The following is a 16,919-nucleotide window of genomic DNA, read 5'->3' on the forward strand; positions in this document are numbered from 1 at the left end:
ATTAGCCACAAAGTGTTAATTTAATAACAAAAAGTATCAGTAAAGATATTTTAATGATAACTAGCCTGAACATGCAAAAATAGACTAAAACTAGTACTGAACTGAAAACGATTTATTTCATAAATAACATAACTTATTCAAATACTAGTTATATTAATACAACCAAAATAAATAGAAGTGATATCATTTTTGGGGAAAGTTATGCGTCGCTTAGCAACAACTTTTGCAACCATTATGTTTATGCGGAAAACTATCAATCAAACACCATGACAACTAGCCTACTGTCTCCGAACTGTAGTCCCTTTAATTTAACACAGAAAAACACGTTTACCTTGTTGCCTAGCAACATTTAACGTTGTTGACCTGTTTTGACGTAGTAAAGTTGATTTTAAACTGTAGGCCCGAGTTATTTATGGCCTGAAATGAAGCAGTCACTGTGTCAATAAGGCCACCGTTGACCGAGGAATGCGCTTCGTCATCACAACTTTCCCCTGGGGGTAAAAGAAGAAGAAGGAGGTCTGGCAGGAAAGAAAGAGGAGTGGTGTTGTCCTCAGCAGGGACTTTCCTTTGGTTGCCCTCCGGAAAAAAACAGTTGAGTCACAGAGCACCGAGCCGGAGATGTTTCCCGGTGTCGCCACGGAGGAGGTATGCGGGCCTGTGCGCGGTGGTGCTCGGGCTGCGGTGGTCCTCCCATCTGCTCGGGAATACTTCTTGTTATAATCCCTCCTTTTATCCTCGCACTCCAACTCATGGTAGTCGGGCCACGGTTGCCTGCAGTCCCGGGGGAGGGGTTGGTGGAGCCGCAGGAGTTCGCCTTCTCGGTTATCAGCATTGAACCGGAGAGGAACCCACGTCAACGGGGATCCCCGTCCCGGCGTCCGGGCATGCAGGAGGAGGAGATGGAGGTGGAAGATGTAGAGAGAAGGGAAGGGGTACAGGCGTATGAGGATGAGAACGAGATGCATTCACGCCAGGTAAGAGAGATACATCAGGATTATTCAGTGCTGTACAGTAACTATGTAAATGTACACACGTATTGTACTTAAGTACACTTTTAAACTTTACTTGAGTATCTAAAAGTTTGGCTTCTTTGTACTTCTACCCCACTACAAATCAAAGGTAAATCCTCTGCTGTTATTCCACTACATTTGTTTTGTTCAGTTACTTTTTGTAAAATGATGTGAAATATAATCAATGATGAAGATTTACTCGAACAACTGCCGTGTTTTTTAAATTCACACTATTTAAACGTAATTGCACTTAATGTGAACTGAAGGTAAGTAGGGGATAAATGAAAAAGGCTTCCCTCCAGCTCTTTAGGAAGCTCTGTGAAACAGGTGAGGGCAAAGGTTGAGGACAGCACTGACCCCAGATCAGAGGTGACAGCTGTTCTCTCTTTCTGTCTGTTCCCCTTTAGTTGCATAAAGTTCCAACCTTCATATGTTGTGTTGTGTGTGTGTGTGTGTGTGTGTGTGTGTGTGTGTGTGTGTGTGTGTGTGTGTGTGTGTGTGTGTGTGTGTGTGTGTGTGTGTGTGTGTGTGTGTTTGCATCTGTATCTGTCCTATCTACCTGACACTCTTTCCCTTCACTCGTCGCCCCTCTCTCTTTCTTTCTCTTTTCTCCCACTGTCTGTTTTTCTGCCTAAGGCTAAACTCTCTGACTCATTATAGTGAATCATCACCCCCACCAACCCACTGAGGTTGCCATGGTGACCAAAGGGTTCAGTCTGAGTTGGGTGGGGGGCTTTTTGTGAGTGTGTTTGTATGTTACACTGCCTCAGGAAAATATGTAACCAGCAGGTCTGAGGTCAGAGGCTGTGACTTGCCTCCTCTGCACTCAAACCTGGGGCAGAGGGTGCAGGCAGCAGCAAAGACACACTCACACACATTAACGTCATGTGTATTCATGATTCAGAACGCTTCCAAATTCCCATGAATCTGTTGGTATTCCTTGCACGGTACTATCAATATATTGATACCATGTATGTGTGAATTTTCCCAGACGGGACCCAGAAAGCTGGAGCTGCAGGCGTGGGCAGCTGATGAGCTGTCCTTCACTGCAGAGCTCAATCGCGTTATCACATTCATCACCAGGCCACAGGTAGGCTGCACAGAACATCACCTAAAACATTGCAGTGCTGTCAATGTGTGAAAGGTCTAAATGCACTTTAAAGGTTTCTACATTACCTAACAACCTTTCAAAAAATAGCTAATTTGTACTCACTGTACATGGCATATTTTACCTTGGTGAACATTTCACAATACTTTACAGACTGCCAAACAATAAGCAAGCAAGCAAAACTCTATTTATATAGAACATCCAGGTGCAGGTGTGCTGCACAACGTGGGAGCTAATTTATCATAGAAGTTGCAGCAAGTATAAAACATAATATAGATATTGTAAAACTAAAACCTCTGAGATAAGTAAACAAAATGTAAAAAGCCACATAAATAATACAAGTGAGTTAACATTTTTGAGGAGATAATAATTTAAACCAACAGTTGACAGTAAAAACAGCAGTAAACCAGTAAATAATTATAAATGAAATAAAATGTAATATTATGCAGATAATCACTGAGACTGATAAAGAGTCATTCAGATTGTTTTTAATCTTAGATTGTTAATCCTTTTTACATACAGTATATAGTTAACCACAGTGCCCTTCAATGGTTTTGGATTGTCACCCTTTAAATATGTCTGTTTGTGACTCCTCATCACAGGGTGTATATGACAGTGAGATGTCAGCACTTTAACCAAAATGTCTTTTTAATAACAGAGTAATTTGCATATGCTGGAAAAGGTTAAAAACTTTCCAGTATTTCATAAGAAGAAAAAATATATTATCGAAACATCAGAGAGAAGAAATGTTGCAATCTTTGTGACCATTTTTTTTTAACTCTCAGACTTATTTTGTGACCAATTTGTCGGGGCAGGGTCTTGAACCTCACGTTGGGAACCACTGGTCAAATATTTCAGGCCCTCCCTGAAGGTCTCCAGCTGCACTACTACTCAAAGGGGATCTACAGAGACTGTAACCAGAAGTTACATCCAGCCTTAAGCTTAATCAATACAAACTTCACTTTTTCAACTCCTTCACTTCACTTCTACGACTGCAGACTTCCAGCGTGGAGGTTAACACAGCAGTAATATGATCAGTCAGGCGCTGTCAGTATCCTGGCAGCAGAAATCTGCAAAATCTGAAGCCAGAGAAGACTTTCGGTTCCACACTGCAAACTCCCATACACGACTTAAGACCTAGGTAACAATAAGTGCTGGGGAACTGCAGGGAAATATTTAAATCCCAAGTATATTGTGCTGATTTAGTTCTGTAAATATTCAATAATTGCAAGTTAAATCAGAATCAGGTGTTCTTCCAAGTAAGTCGAATGGCAAAGTATTTACTGTTGTGTATTGGTGCGTAACATAAACATAGTAAAACACATCAAAAAGAAAATCAAGTATTTTCAAGTTTCATAAATCTAGAAGAAATTTAAAAAAGGGATAAAAAATACAAAAAATGATTTGATTAACATAAGGATTATCATCAACCTGAATCTCACATTTCAGGGTAACATTTACCAGAAAACAATTTGCTTTAGCTAATACTTGACACCTCTCTCTGTCTGGAATGTTCTCATACATTTCACAAGACTCGAATTCACACAACTTCTTCCTTAACATCCTCTCTTTTTAGTTGTGGACTAATAATGGGTAAGAACTGTTTTGAAAACCTTGTCCAGTCCTTTTTATGTGACCCTCTCCTCTCTTGTCCCGTCATCTCCAGCTGAGCTGCCCCATAGTGTTGTCTCCAGGTGAGACTAAAGCATCACAGCCCCCTGCAGATCCCCCCCGTTGGCTGCTGTGTGCTGAGGACTGGCTCCTTCCAGCTGCAGATACACCGTGTGTTGCATACTCCTTTAGGTGAGCCCATATGTCTCTACACTATATCCATGTGTCAGTGCATGTGCTGTGATACTTATGCATTCATATCGCTTGCACAGTGGGAATAAACAATGCATATTTAATCATGCATGCAATAATCTTCAAACCACCCTCTGCTCCGCTGGCTCACTGTCTCTCTTTATTTGTCTTTGTCTCTCCAGTATGGATGGAGGAGATGCAGACTTTTTAAAGACTGTGGCAGGGCTTGGATGTGAAGTACACAGTTTTGATCCCAGCAACTCCAATGCATCTGGTGGTCACCTTGGCAACAGTTTGGTCAGTAGCCATGGAAACAAAGGGGTGGTCCACCGGCACAAGATGTGGCTGGAGTGGCGAGCTCCAAAGAGGCGCAAGCAGAAGACGAGAGGCAACCGAGGAGGTGTTTCTCAAACACTGGCAGACATCATGGCTGCACTGGGACATCACACAGTAAGACACACACACACACGCGCACACACACACACTTACAGACACATGGAAAAGTGGAGAAACAGTGCCGAGAACGTAGGTACCTTCATAATCATTTCACCCCAACATACCCAGAAAGCTCTCTTACTTCTACGTTCCCATAGCAACAAGGCTCTGCGCCATCCCTCGCTGCCATGGCAACAATTAAAGTGAGTGAATCACACGCTGGCCCAGTTACTTCCTGCAGCCACAAGAGGGAACTATGTACCCACAGTCTGAGTATTTGTGGATTTACATAATAAAAAGCTCAATCAATCAAAGTTTATTTATAGAGCCCAATATCACACATTTCACAATTGTGCTTAGATCCTCACATCAGACAAGGAAACAACTCCCAAAGAAACCCCACAGTTAATGGGGAAAAGAGGGAATAAACCTTGTGGAGGGCAACAGAGGAGGGGTTCTTCTCCCAGGACAAACAGATGTGCAATAGGTGTCATGTGTGTGAAATCATAAGATTATACATCCACAACATAGACAGTCCAAATGCTAGGAAAGATAATGTGTCTTTATATGAGAAGAAAATGTGCATGACTTCTATTTATTAAAATGTTATTATGTTTGAATGTGGCTTTAAAATATGTGATCTGTGATTACAAAGCAACAGGAATGCTTTGGAAAGCAGAAAGACTGTACAACATGAACAAATCATGATAAGTTGTTGTGATTAAAAATGCATACAGTAACATGACATTGAATATGGAAAAGATTTGTACAATTCTTGTGTATTCCAACACACTCACCCATTTGCAATATCAATAATAACAGATTCCCGGTATTTGAAGTGATTTGTGTTGTGAAAACTTGATTATTTTCTTCTCTGTATTCTCTATAGGTTCACTTCCTTTATGCTGACCTGCTGAGTGCTGAGTGGAGAGTTTTCCAGAACTGGATTGAATCAGAAACTCTGCAGAGTGTCCATCACATTGTTGCCACAGTGCACCTGCAATGGGCAGGGTTTGAGGTGGGCGGGACAAATGAGGAAGTGCTCCGCTATTGGTTCAGTATCCTACAGGGTCTCCAAGCTTCTGGACTGCAGCTGGTCCACAGTTCTGCAGGAGAGAGTGGCAGTGTGCTCAAAGAGACAGTTGAACATGTTCACAGCTCTTACACGCTGAGCTGGGCCAACACAAGGCGATGACACTCGCATGAATGAACACAGGTGCACACACATGACCAGACATTGTGGATGGCCTCGAAGAAGAAGGAGAAGTTCAGTCTGAAAACTGTTTGGGGTGATGCGCTTATGACAAGGAACGTTTTCTATAACAGTTCTTAACATGATGTGATCTCCCTCTAGTGGCGATGAAAAGATCTGGCTTTGTGTGACTCCACCCGCAATGGAAATAATGTTGTTTCTGTACAAAATAGATATTAATTTGACCAAATATTGAGGTACCTACACATTGTCATTTATTTCTTTTTAGATGAGCGAGGTTATCAATATCATGTTATGTCAGTGTACCACTTCCTGTGCAATAGGCAATCATTTTATACTTGACTTTACTTTGAATGTATATTCAGCAGATAATGTAGATTCAGCAGTTTATGTAATGTATTTCTGTACATCTTTGTATGCCTTCAAATGCTTTTTATGTGCAATAATTGTTTACATTGAAGATAAGCTTAAATTGTATTGTGAGAAAGAGTGTCTGTAAAATATACACAGAAGCGAACAAAGTTTTAAATGTGCATTTATACCTACCACAGAAAAATAAAAAATAAAGCCAGCAATCCTTACTGTGTCTGTCCTTGGGAAATCATCTCTGGTAACCAGTTTGGTATTCCAGAAGAAAACAGATTATATTTCCAAATGCTTTGTTTTCTACACACATTAACTTTATGCTGGCAGTTGTGGGATCTGGCATAAACAATTTACAGAACTTTCACTCATATAAATATAAATACATAAATATTTGTACCTTTGCTTCTCTCGAAATACATTGCATCACTCGCAAAATGTCTTAATCATCCTGAAAGTCATAAAGTGTAAAATAGATCTTATAAGAGAAGAAAACAAAGATGGAAGTATAGAACATGCAAGTATGCCAATATAATTGTAATTTATGCGATACGTAAGCTGATTTTAGGTATAGGAGTGTGTGTATTTCCAATGCATTTTAAGTGTATTAATCAGTTATGATGTAATAAAATTGGCTGCAACAATTGCTTAACTGTTTAATCCAAAACAATAACGTCCAATATTCAGGCACCATGCCGCAAGACAAGGCAATAATTACTTATTGCAGCATTTAAACAAACAGGTTATGTCAACATCATTTACAACACGTTCCCATAAATGGTTTAACCTTTTACTGGAGACTTGCTGGCCTTATACTACATCCCATAAACCTTGTGTAGCCTACTTCCAGTTTAAGTTGTGCTGGAGGATGCACTTAACGCTAAACAAGAAAGGCTCACAGGACATCATTATTTGTCCTCATAAGTGGTTTTCTCCACAATGAGCTCTTATGCATAATGGCTAATGCCAGTCATTCCTCGGACGCGTTCCAGCTCGCTGAAGCGCACGTAGGAATGTGTTTCTGCCTCACCCTTGGTTGCGCAAATTACGGACAGATGTTTGCCACTAGTCAGGGTGGAGTTGCGCATTTTGCGTAAAAATTTCCACATCCTGTTCTCGGCGAAAACAAGTGACAGGTCCAGCAGCCAATCAGCTTTGAGGTCCTCAGTCGTTCGACTAATCAGAAGTTCAGAATCCCGGGACTTGAGGAATCTGTGGAGCTCGCCCATGTACTGTACTGCTTAACGTTTCTTGTGGAAATCTTGAGAACGGATAACAACCACACTGAATAGAGAGAGTCTACAGTTGCCAAATTTGACGGTAAGTTAAGTATATTAAGGCCTGTATTGTTTCCGTAAAGTGAAGGGTTAGAACATACCTTTTTTTTGGCTGTTTCTTCGAGATAAGGAGCGCCTACAAGTCACTTCCTGCTCTGACAAGGCCGAGATCCCGAATTTTAGCCAATTTTAGCTAATGTTGTGGGCGTAAAAGTGAACTGTTTGCACCTGAAGTGTTCCCTGTAGGGGCTTTTCACAATGAAGTGCATTATTTTCATTCAAGCTATTAAACATTTATAATTTCGGTTTGACAGAGAATGGACGTGCCTGACACACTGACCGCACAGCGCGGGGCTGTCTGTGCGGGTACAGCTGTTACAAGTTCCACTTTATCATGAATAACTACATTAACCTGACCTACAATCAAAGCATTCTCGGGTTGAAAACACGCATAACAAAAGAACTGTCAACCAAAAGCAAAGTGCATATTTGAATACACCTAGTAATGCCATTTTCAGAGGTGGGAAGTAACCACATTTACTCAAGTTCTGTATCATTTTGAGGTAGCATCTAATACACTCCAACTACACTACATGTAAAAGGGAAATGATGTCTCCAATATATTTATTAAACTGCTTTAGCTACTTTGAACTAAATGCATCTCTAAAAATTAAACTATTGGATTTACTCTTTATGTCAAAAAAGAGTAAAGTTATTACATTTCTTTTACGAAAAGCCAGTTAGTAGAACAGTAACTACTTGATGCAACAATATTATCTAGAAATGTCACATATTTAAATCTAAGTATATACACACGTAAAGGCATTTTTTCTGCACAATGGTTACTGTTACTTTTTATACTTTAAATATATTTAGCTGATAATACTTTTGTACTTTTACTTACTAACCTTCACGTATTAAGTATTTTGACAATAATTCATAGGTACTTTTACATCTGAAGACTTATTCCACCACTGGCCATTTGTATCATGACCTCACTGCTCTCTGAAGCCCCAGCATTAACATTAAAAACTTGTAATTAGGGGAATAGGAAGCACTGCAGGGTGTACTTAGAGTAAGCTAAATTCTGCCTGCAGAGTCTGCAGTCTGCATATTTCTGAGCACCTATGGGAGTTCTCATTTTCTGAACAGATACCATATGGTGCTGTAGAGTTACTGCTTTGTGTGGGGAGTATACTTTGTCACACTGACTGTGATTTGTACGATATAATTATGAACATTGACACTGCTATAAGCCTAATGGTGCCGGAATCATACCGATATGATCATCTGCACCAATTTTCTTTCTATGTATGTTGACTTTTCCGGGCTGTTACATAAAAACGAAGTGTCAGCTGGATGTTTTCCGGGACTTAGTTTTGCTTCTGCTTTAACTTTGTCTGGCTCTGACTTTATTTATACATGTGTGTCTTGGTCACGAGTGACTCATTTGGGGATCGAAATAACAATTATTTTGATTATGAGTAATTTATTATCATAAATCATGTTTTATCCAACCAACAGTTCCAAACCCAAAACTTAGGGGATAAAATAAAATAAAAACAGCAAATCCTTGCGTTTTAGTTGCTGGGATCTGTCATGTTTGCGATTTGCTTAAACTTATAAGTCCAAAAATCAAAATGTATTAAATATTTCCTTGTAGTTTAAACAAGCTCTAAAATATTTAAGCTCAAGACTTGGTATCAAAACTGCCCGTTATACATGATGATATGTATTGGTGCTGTCTTTAAGTCACTTTTATGTTTGTGTGTCTTTCCTTCAAATGACCTACCTCCTCTTCTCCACCAGGGTTGGGCCCCATTACCCACTACACCCCACCATGCCTCTGGTAACGAGGAATATAGAGCCACGGCATGTGTGTCGCCAAACCATCCCTGTCAACATCCGCAGTGAGCTGGAATGTGTCACCAATATCAGCTTGGCCAACATCATCCGCCAGCTCGGCAGCCTCAGTGAGTGTCTGCTGTGTGGGGTTGGGTGTCTTTATGTGATTAAAATATGATAATTTCCACATGTTCCAAATGTGTAGGACATGTGTTTATTTGCACGTGTTCAAGCAAGTTTTATTTGAATGTCGTTTTGAATATGCATTGATGGTGCATGCCTAAGACAAATACTTCAAATGAAAAAAACTAGTCATATATCAATTATTCCCTCCTTGTTAGCTTGAATTCTGGAAAAGAAAGAATGTTTTCTTGCAGGCCTCCATGGTTAGAAGAATAAAAAGATGTAAAAAAGGTATTGAATTAATAAAAGTAAATGGGTGTTGTGCATAACAACAGTAAAACATTATCCAAATATCTGTTTTCAAACTCTCACAGAACTTGTGCAGTGTCATCCAACACTAACTATCCCATTCCTTTTTACTCTTCATCCCAAAACACATGCATTTTTGTCTTGAAACTCTTCTTCATATACTGCCTCAGGCTTACGCAGGTGTGAGACTCGTCTGAGCTTATACTGTTTACGCAGAAGCACATAAGATAAAAAAAACGTTCTTCAAGAATTCAAGGTTACATCGGCTGAGTATTTGGTATACATGAGTATTTTTCAATGTGAAGTATTCCTATAATGAAGTGGTTTCCGTGTATAGGTAAATATGCTGAGGATGTGTTCGGGGAGCTGTTTGTCCAGGCTGGAGCCTTTGCAATCAGAGTCAATACACTGGGAGAAAGAGTGGACCGTCTGCAGGTTAAGGTCACCCAGCTGGACCCCAAAGAAGAGGAGGGTAAATACTCCCACATGTTAATGTTGCTACTGTTACTACCTCCTGTGTGATACTGTCAGACTAGTTCTTTATTTAGAATATGGTTGAATTAACATTATCGTTTTAAAACCAGTTTTACATGTCGCACAACCTTCGTACCCTTGATCAAAAATAAATATGATTAACTCTCTATTTCCTCGTCTGTTTCTCTCTCAGTGTCTCTGCAGGCCATCACTACCCGCAAGGCCTTCCGCAGCAGTCTGACCCAGGACCAGCAGCTGTTCACCAGGCCGTCTCTGCCGATGCCTGTTCAGGACACCTACGAGACCTGTAATCCGCCGCCACCTCTCAACTACCTCAGCCAATACCGGTGAGGCTCAGCAGAAACACAGGCTCACCTCCATGGCTCCTTTTCATTCACTGAAGCATGCATGAGATATTAAGAACACATGCATGCACATGTGCACACAATGCAACACATTTGCATGCTACATGTTTGTCATGACTTGACACTATTTATTCTCGTCTCTCTAATGCATATGCATGAAGGAGTCGGAAGATCGCAATGGGTCTTTATTAATGCTTGAGATTTTAATGCTTTTTATTATTTATAAGTGTCTGATCATGTTAAAGGGACATTTGTCTTAGTTAATTAGCTTTGTGGACAATTCATGTAACGTGCAACAATCAAACATAATGAAACCCTAAACTCAGATATAGTTAATAGCAAAAAGAATATACGTGTTACATTAAATATAAATATCCCTGCTTGAAAGGATACTGAGTATAGAGAATTAAAGCAGCACTAATGAAATTCTGTGGGGAGTACACGCTTTTCTATATTTACACGTTTTAATAGCTTTGCTCCTACGTCATGTGCATAATATTAATTTTCTTCAACTTAAAATAACCATACGTCAGAACCCAGCTGTGTTATTTGTGCATGAGGCCTGACGTGTCCTCTGAGGTACGGTTAATTAGTCATTGTTTAAACTCTTGTGCATACTAGTTATGTGGGAGAAAAGAAAATGTAGTTTTTCTTTTTCAGCTAAAAAGGGGAAGTGTAATGGTCTATACATATATCAACCCATAAGAACGATAACTATCTGTCAGCGTACACTTGTGGTGTTATGTGTGTGGAAGCAAGATAACGTAAAGTGAAACTAAGACCCAAGTTTAGTTCTAATGTTTGCATATGGTTATCTACAGGGACGATGGGAAGGAGGCCCTGAAGTTTTACACTGATCCCTCCTACTTCTTTGACCTATGGAAGGAGAAGATGCTGCAGGACACCAAGGACATCATGAAGGAGAGACGCAAGCACAGAGTGAGACACATTAACGTGTTCATAAACACGACACCAGTAACTCCAATGCCACGGAGTGCTGCAGGGATGATGTTCTTTTGTCGGCCGACCCGGAAGTTAGAATCTCTCTTGATCCCTCCACACATGCAAATCTTCTATTTAAACACCACTTTCAAGATCTTTGAAGCATTAATGCAATCACCAGCAGTAATTAAGGGATGTTCAGGCTACGAACTATTGATTCCCTCCTTTGTCAGTCTCATTTAGCCACTTGTTAGCCACCCCTTATTTGAGAGACCTTCAAGCTTCACACTTTTTGAGTGGGCATATCTACTGACATGTTTTATGTCTTGGAACAAAACAAAAAAAACATCTCATTTCTGGCATGTAACTCAAACAATGTGGACTTTAAGAAAAGGTTACAGGAAGTGCAACACCCTTACATAACTTATTCCTGCAGCCCTCATTGAGGTTGGAACATGTGGACATTATTGGTCGCATGAAATGAAAGCTGTTGGATTTAACCCATCATGACTCGTTTTCTTTCTGAGCAGAAGGAGAAGAAAGACCACCTGAACCAACGGACGCTCAATCCGAGAAAGATCAAGACCAGGAAGGACGAATGGGAACGCCGCAAGATGGGGGAGGAGTTTGTGGAGCCGAAGAATGATTTGATGTAAGTTTAGAGATTGTGTGAAGGGAGGTGGCTCTCTCTCTCTCTCTCTGTGGAGTGTGTTATTTGTTGTCCATAGTGCAAGTAGCTTTTTGAAAGCATTTAATTCAAAAAAATAATGACTTGTATTTCTTTTTCTAGTCAACATAGTAAAAGTACAGAATGGGCACTAACTAAATTCAACAAGCCCCCCGTCTTATCAACCAATCTGTACACAGTGATAAGGCTGGCATGTCCTGTCTGGAAATGTTCTCAGGGAATCGGCTCTCAATGGCAAATTGCAGTAAACAAATGCATGAGTCAGCGGGCCATAGGGTAGGGTTTCTTTTGTGTATTGTTTTTATAAAAATATATGAAAAGGGAAATAACAATTAGAGCAATAATAAGTTCATTTCTTTCGTAGAGCTTTTTTTGAATATTAAAATCGTTAGCCGGTTAATCTTGACTGAGTTAGTTAGTAACCTTAACCTTAATCTTTCAGGCTGTTGACCTTAAAGCCAGGCCTGATAAGGATAAAAACCCAAAGATTTTCTGTCAGCCCTTTATCTGAAGGAGGAGCCAACCTCCTCCTGCTGATAATGTACTTTATGCTATTTAAAAGCTGGGTAAATCACACCAAACAAATGTCAGTATCATGTCTACTGATTTTAATGCATTTGTATTATAGTCGCAGCAAATTTGACCATATCCCAATTTGCTCTGTACATACTGTTATTTATATTATTTTGATTATTTATTTAACAGAAAACCGAGATGACATACTTTTTTTGGACTATAATGATGTTTTCAATTTGTTTCAAGGAATTCCTCTGAGGGTCTGAACGGCAGCATAGGATCTGGAGACGGCTTCAACTCTGAAGGCTTCGAGCAGAGCACTGGTTCTTACGCCTATGAACCCGGCTCCCCTCTCTCTCCACCTGGCATTGATGAACTTCCACCTCCACCTCCAGACATGAGGCAAGTAGAACGTTGCATAAGCAGCCCGCACACGCTCCCGCTCCTGCCAACATGTGCTGGGCATACATGTGTAGCTGCACTCAGCTCTCAAATTATAGGGTTCTAGATAGATTATGAACATACTGTTTGTTTACCTCAAGCCGTAATGAGCATGAGCCGCTGAGAGAGCAGCTGCAGAGACACTGAACCACTGAAACGTTGACTCTTAATTAAGTGTATCATGACAACAGATTTGTATAAGGTTAGTTGAAAGCAATCATATTAAGTCAAACCTAATATTTGTTATTTAAACTTAATAGTATTGCTTTCAACTAACCTGATACAGTTATGTGAAATCTGTTGACATAACACATTTAGTTAAAGTCAACGTTTCAGTTTTTGATAGATTTTTTAAACTCTTCCTTTTTCTAACTTCCTCTCCATCACTTGCAGGTATACTGACGGAGGGTACGGAGCACCTAGCCAGAATCGTGTCAGCGTGCTGAGTCCAAGCCACCCACCTCCTGCTCCCCCCATGGCCTCTCCACCTCCAAACTCCCGCCCCAACCTCTCCCCTCCCCCTGCACCTCCTCCCCCTCCTCCACCCTCTGGATTTGGGGTTCCCCCACCTCCTCCTGGTTTCGATGCCCCACCTTCCCCTCCTCCGCTCTCCTCCTCTGCCTATCCCTCCCCACCTGCTCCCCCTCCTCCTCCTTTTATGTCCGCTGTTTCTCCTCCTCCTCCACCACCTATGCTTGCAGGTAGTGGTGGTCCTCCCCCTCCTCCTCCTCCTCCACCTCCCCCTGGGCCTCCTCCCCCTGGGCCTCCTCCCTCATCCTTTAACCAGTCTGGAGCTCCCCCTCCTCCCTCTGGTGGTGGGGGGCAGTCCAGCTCTGCTCCCAAAGAGGAGCCGGAAGGTGGCGCTCGCAGTGACCTGCTGCAGGCCATCCGGCAAGGTAAGACTGAGATTAATTTGTTCCGCCCTAGGTTGTTTAAGTCCTGCCCGCTGTGGAGCTTGGGATGGATGCATTTATTCACGTGTAGCAATAGCTATTAAACATAGAATTTGTATCTTTGTTTCTGCCATCTCTGGAAACTCCTTACAGCGCATTTAAGGAGTTTTGAAATGGACTGTCTCAATCGATATCTAGGTCAAGTGATTAGGGATAGGGAAGTTGGGGGCTACAATTTCATAATCAAAAACATAACCTCTTACATCCAGACTGATTTTTTTAGAAACCAGTCTGAGGTCCCAGGAAATGTGTGAATGCGAAAATCATGAGGAAAAGATTACAGTGGTGCCAAGAGAATCGAAGGGAAATTTAAATCAAATGTTTTGAGCAACTTTATTTGCTACACATAGAAGTCAAGTTGCAAGTTCAATGATGTTCAATTCAAGTGAGGATTCCTGTCCAAAAGAAAATCACACCTACAAAGAGGCATGTTTCTATGTATTCAAAGTGTATGATTAAACAGTGATGGCAGATGTTATTGGCAGCCGAAATTGGTCGATGCTTTAAATGTTTTTTAATACTTGGAGGACTGTGGGATGGCATTAGCTCATTTGCTTTGGACAAAGATGGTTTAGTGTAGTCTATGCTAAATGTGGTAGGAAACTAAGACTTGAATAGGGCTGCAACTAACGATTTTCTTGATAATTGATTAATCTGTCGATTATTTCTCCGATTAATCGGATAAAAAACGCGCCAAAGAAATGTTTTCCATTATTTTATTCAGAAAACTGTATTTCCAAATTGACAAAATCAACACACAAGTGTGTGTGTGTGACAACCCAAATGTACTTAATGTTCAGATTTGCTAAAAACTATTCAATGTGTCCTAGTTCACTCCTTACCTTCAAGAAACTCATAAAAACTCACCTCTTCAAACTGGCATTTAATGTGCAATTATTGTTACATTGCTAGATTTTTATGGGACTTTTACTTCATTTATTTGTTGTCCTTCTTTTATGTACCATGTAAAGTGACTTTTGGACGTACATGATGTACAAACAGACCCACTTGTAAAAACTCAAAAGCCCTTCTAGTGAATTAAAACCTTACATACATTTAAAAATGATAATTGTCTCTCTGTTGCTGGTTCCACTTTTATCTCCATATAAGGGAACTACTTACAACTGCCACCTCTTGGGTATGAAAGACACCTTTTGTTTAAGACAGCAAATTAATCCTCACAGTAGCACACGTTATTCATTATTCAAGGATAAAAATAGGAACATCAAGAGATCGCCCTTCTGCTTTTGTCAGGCTTTCACACTCACTGTCCTCACTTACTCCCTCTTTAGGTTTCAACCTGCGTAAGACGGAGGCGCAGCGTGAGCAGGAGAAGAGAGATCACTCTAACAACGATGTGGCGGCCATCCTGTCCCGTCGTATCGCTGTTGAGTGCAGCGACAGCGAGGATGACTCCTCAGAGTTTGACGATGACAATTGGTCAGACTGATCATCCTCTCTTTTCCCCTTCACTTTACACTTCACTTTCTCCAGCCTTAAAACAAATTCTTTGTATTTACGTTCAAATTACATTCAGAGAAGCAAAGGACCATGTTCTGTGTCTGTCAGATTTTCAGTATGTAAGTGACCTATTACAAATCACATTCCTTAACATGTATTTCTATTTATCCAAAATTATTCCTATCAGATGTGCAAAAGTCCAAAGAAAAGTGTGTGCGGGCCTGGTTTTGCTTTCTGTGCCACAGCGCTGTTGTTAATGCGAGAGTGTTGTGTGACGAGGCTCACGACTCTCTGCTGAGTGTGCGTAGACACATCACCTCTGTCTTTCTCCTATTATGAGCCCTTTGCTTAGGGCAAAACGTCCGATTTGATCCGCTTTAGTGTATTACGGCAAGGGATAACAGAGGTAGTACACGCAACGTCTTCCACACACAGTATTTGTATGTACAAAACATTCGCTCACTCGTCTGTTATATAATATTGATGTAAAATTTATATACCATATTGAATCATATGAGCTAAAGATAATTGATGCAATCCTTTTATATCCCCCTTTTTTGGTCACATTTCCTTTCCTCACTATTTTTATTCAGACTTCTTAGTTGTCATGGGAACAATTCACGTGCGGATGTGACACAGTTAAAGTTTATTAACAGATTCATAGATTAATTATTCAGTGCGATGTGGGAAGCAGTGGCTCATGGCCGACACCTGGGGTGTTTGATGAGATTATCCCGCTGAACATATGCAGACATTTTACACACACGTGATTCATTCTGTACCCTGTTTCAGCTTTGTCGCCTCTTTCTTACTGCGGTTTATTCTTTTCTGACTTTTCGGGGATCAACTCTGATGTTTTAATCACTGTGTTTTTCTTATAAGTGCCTTTTTTTTATACTGCATCTCAGTGTCAGTGCAGGTTTATTTTGTTACCCACACTGGTCACTGATCAGCTTCTTCCATTTATATTATCAGCTGTCTGTATTGAGTCAAATGTAGAACAGACTGATGTTTAGTGTGGACAACATGTGTCCAAAGTGCCTTTTATTTTAAATTTGCCTGTGATTAAACACAATCACACAGCATGATTTGCCAAAGCTTCTCCTGCCTTGAATTTCCAAATGATAATAGTTATTTCAATAAAGATAGTGAATTACAGAACTGTGTTTAGTTTTTCTTTCCTGCGAGAATGACTACTGTGTATGCTTTGATGTGAATAACACATTTCCAAAAATGTCAAGCCTTGGTATGAAACTCCTCATGCTTTATCTATGACTCATCGTCTTCATATCAGCAGTGGACACCTTTTGTGCTCAGTGCTGACTGTAGGGAGTGAGAAAATGAATCAATTGGATTAAACTTCAGAAAAGGAGTAGGAGGAGAGAAAAACCTCTTGCGTAATCACTTCATCCTCATACGAAGGCTGCTTCGTAGGTTTGTTTAAAGGCTGCAGTTGATGCAGGGTGATGGTAATGACTTTGAAGATTTCTTCAGCCACCAAATAATTTAAGATACAGGAATAGAGAGCAGCTGGCTGCACCTTATTGAGTTAAAGGCTGAGAGATAGAGACAAACTCTAAAAGCCTCGGCAGC

General features: G+C 40.5%; 2 protein-coding genes across 2 annotated transcripts; both read left to right on the forward strand.

Moving 5' to 3' along the window:
- Positions 1-37: 37 nt before the first annotated feature.
- LOC134875539 (probable methyltransferase-like protein 24) lies at positions 38-6,578 on the forward strand. The gene is made up of 5 exons (XM_063900160.1): positions 38-974; positions 2,002-2,100; positions 3,785-3,921; positions 4,104-4,371; positions 5,246-6,578. The coding sequence occupies exons 1-5, from the start codon at positions 648-650 to the stop codon at positions 5,549-5,551; spliced, it is 1,137 nt and encodes a 378-aa protein (XP_063756230.1). The 5' UTR covers positions 38-647; the 3' UTR covers positions 5,552-6,578.
- Positions 6,579-7,113: 535 nt separating this feature from the next.
- wasf2 (WASP family member 2) lies at positions 7,114-16,487 on the forward strand. The gene is made up of 9 exons (XM_063899542.1): positions 7,114-7,252; positions 9,019-9,182; positions 9,824-9,958; positions 10,154-10,307; positions 11,147-11,264; positions 11,798-11,919; positions 12,718-12,873; positions 13,306-13,808; positions 15,158-16,487. Exons 2-9 carry the CDS (start codon positions 9,050-9,052, stop codon positions 15,313-15,315), a joined length of 1,479 nt encoding a protein of 492 aa, XP_063755612.1. The 5' UTR covers positions 7,114-7,252; positions 9,019-9,049; the 3' UTR covers positions 15,316-16,487.
- Positions 16,488-16,919: the final 432 nt, after the last annotated feature.

This window comes from Eleginops maclovinus, chromosome 13 (assembly GCF_036324505.1).
Source record: "Eleginops maclovinus isolate JMC-PN-2008 ecotype Puerto Natales chromosome 13, JC_Emac_rtc_rv5, whole genome shotgun sequence".
Classification (NCBI taxonomy): domain Eukaryota; kingdom Metazoa; phylum Chordata; class Actinopteri; order Perciformes; family Eleginopidae; genus Eleginops; species Eleginops maclovinus.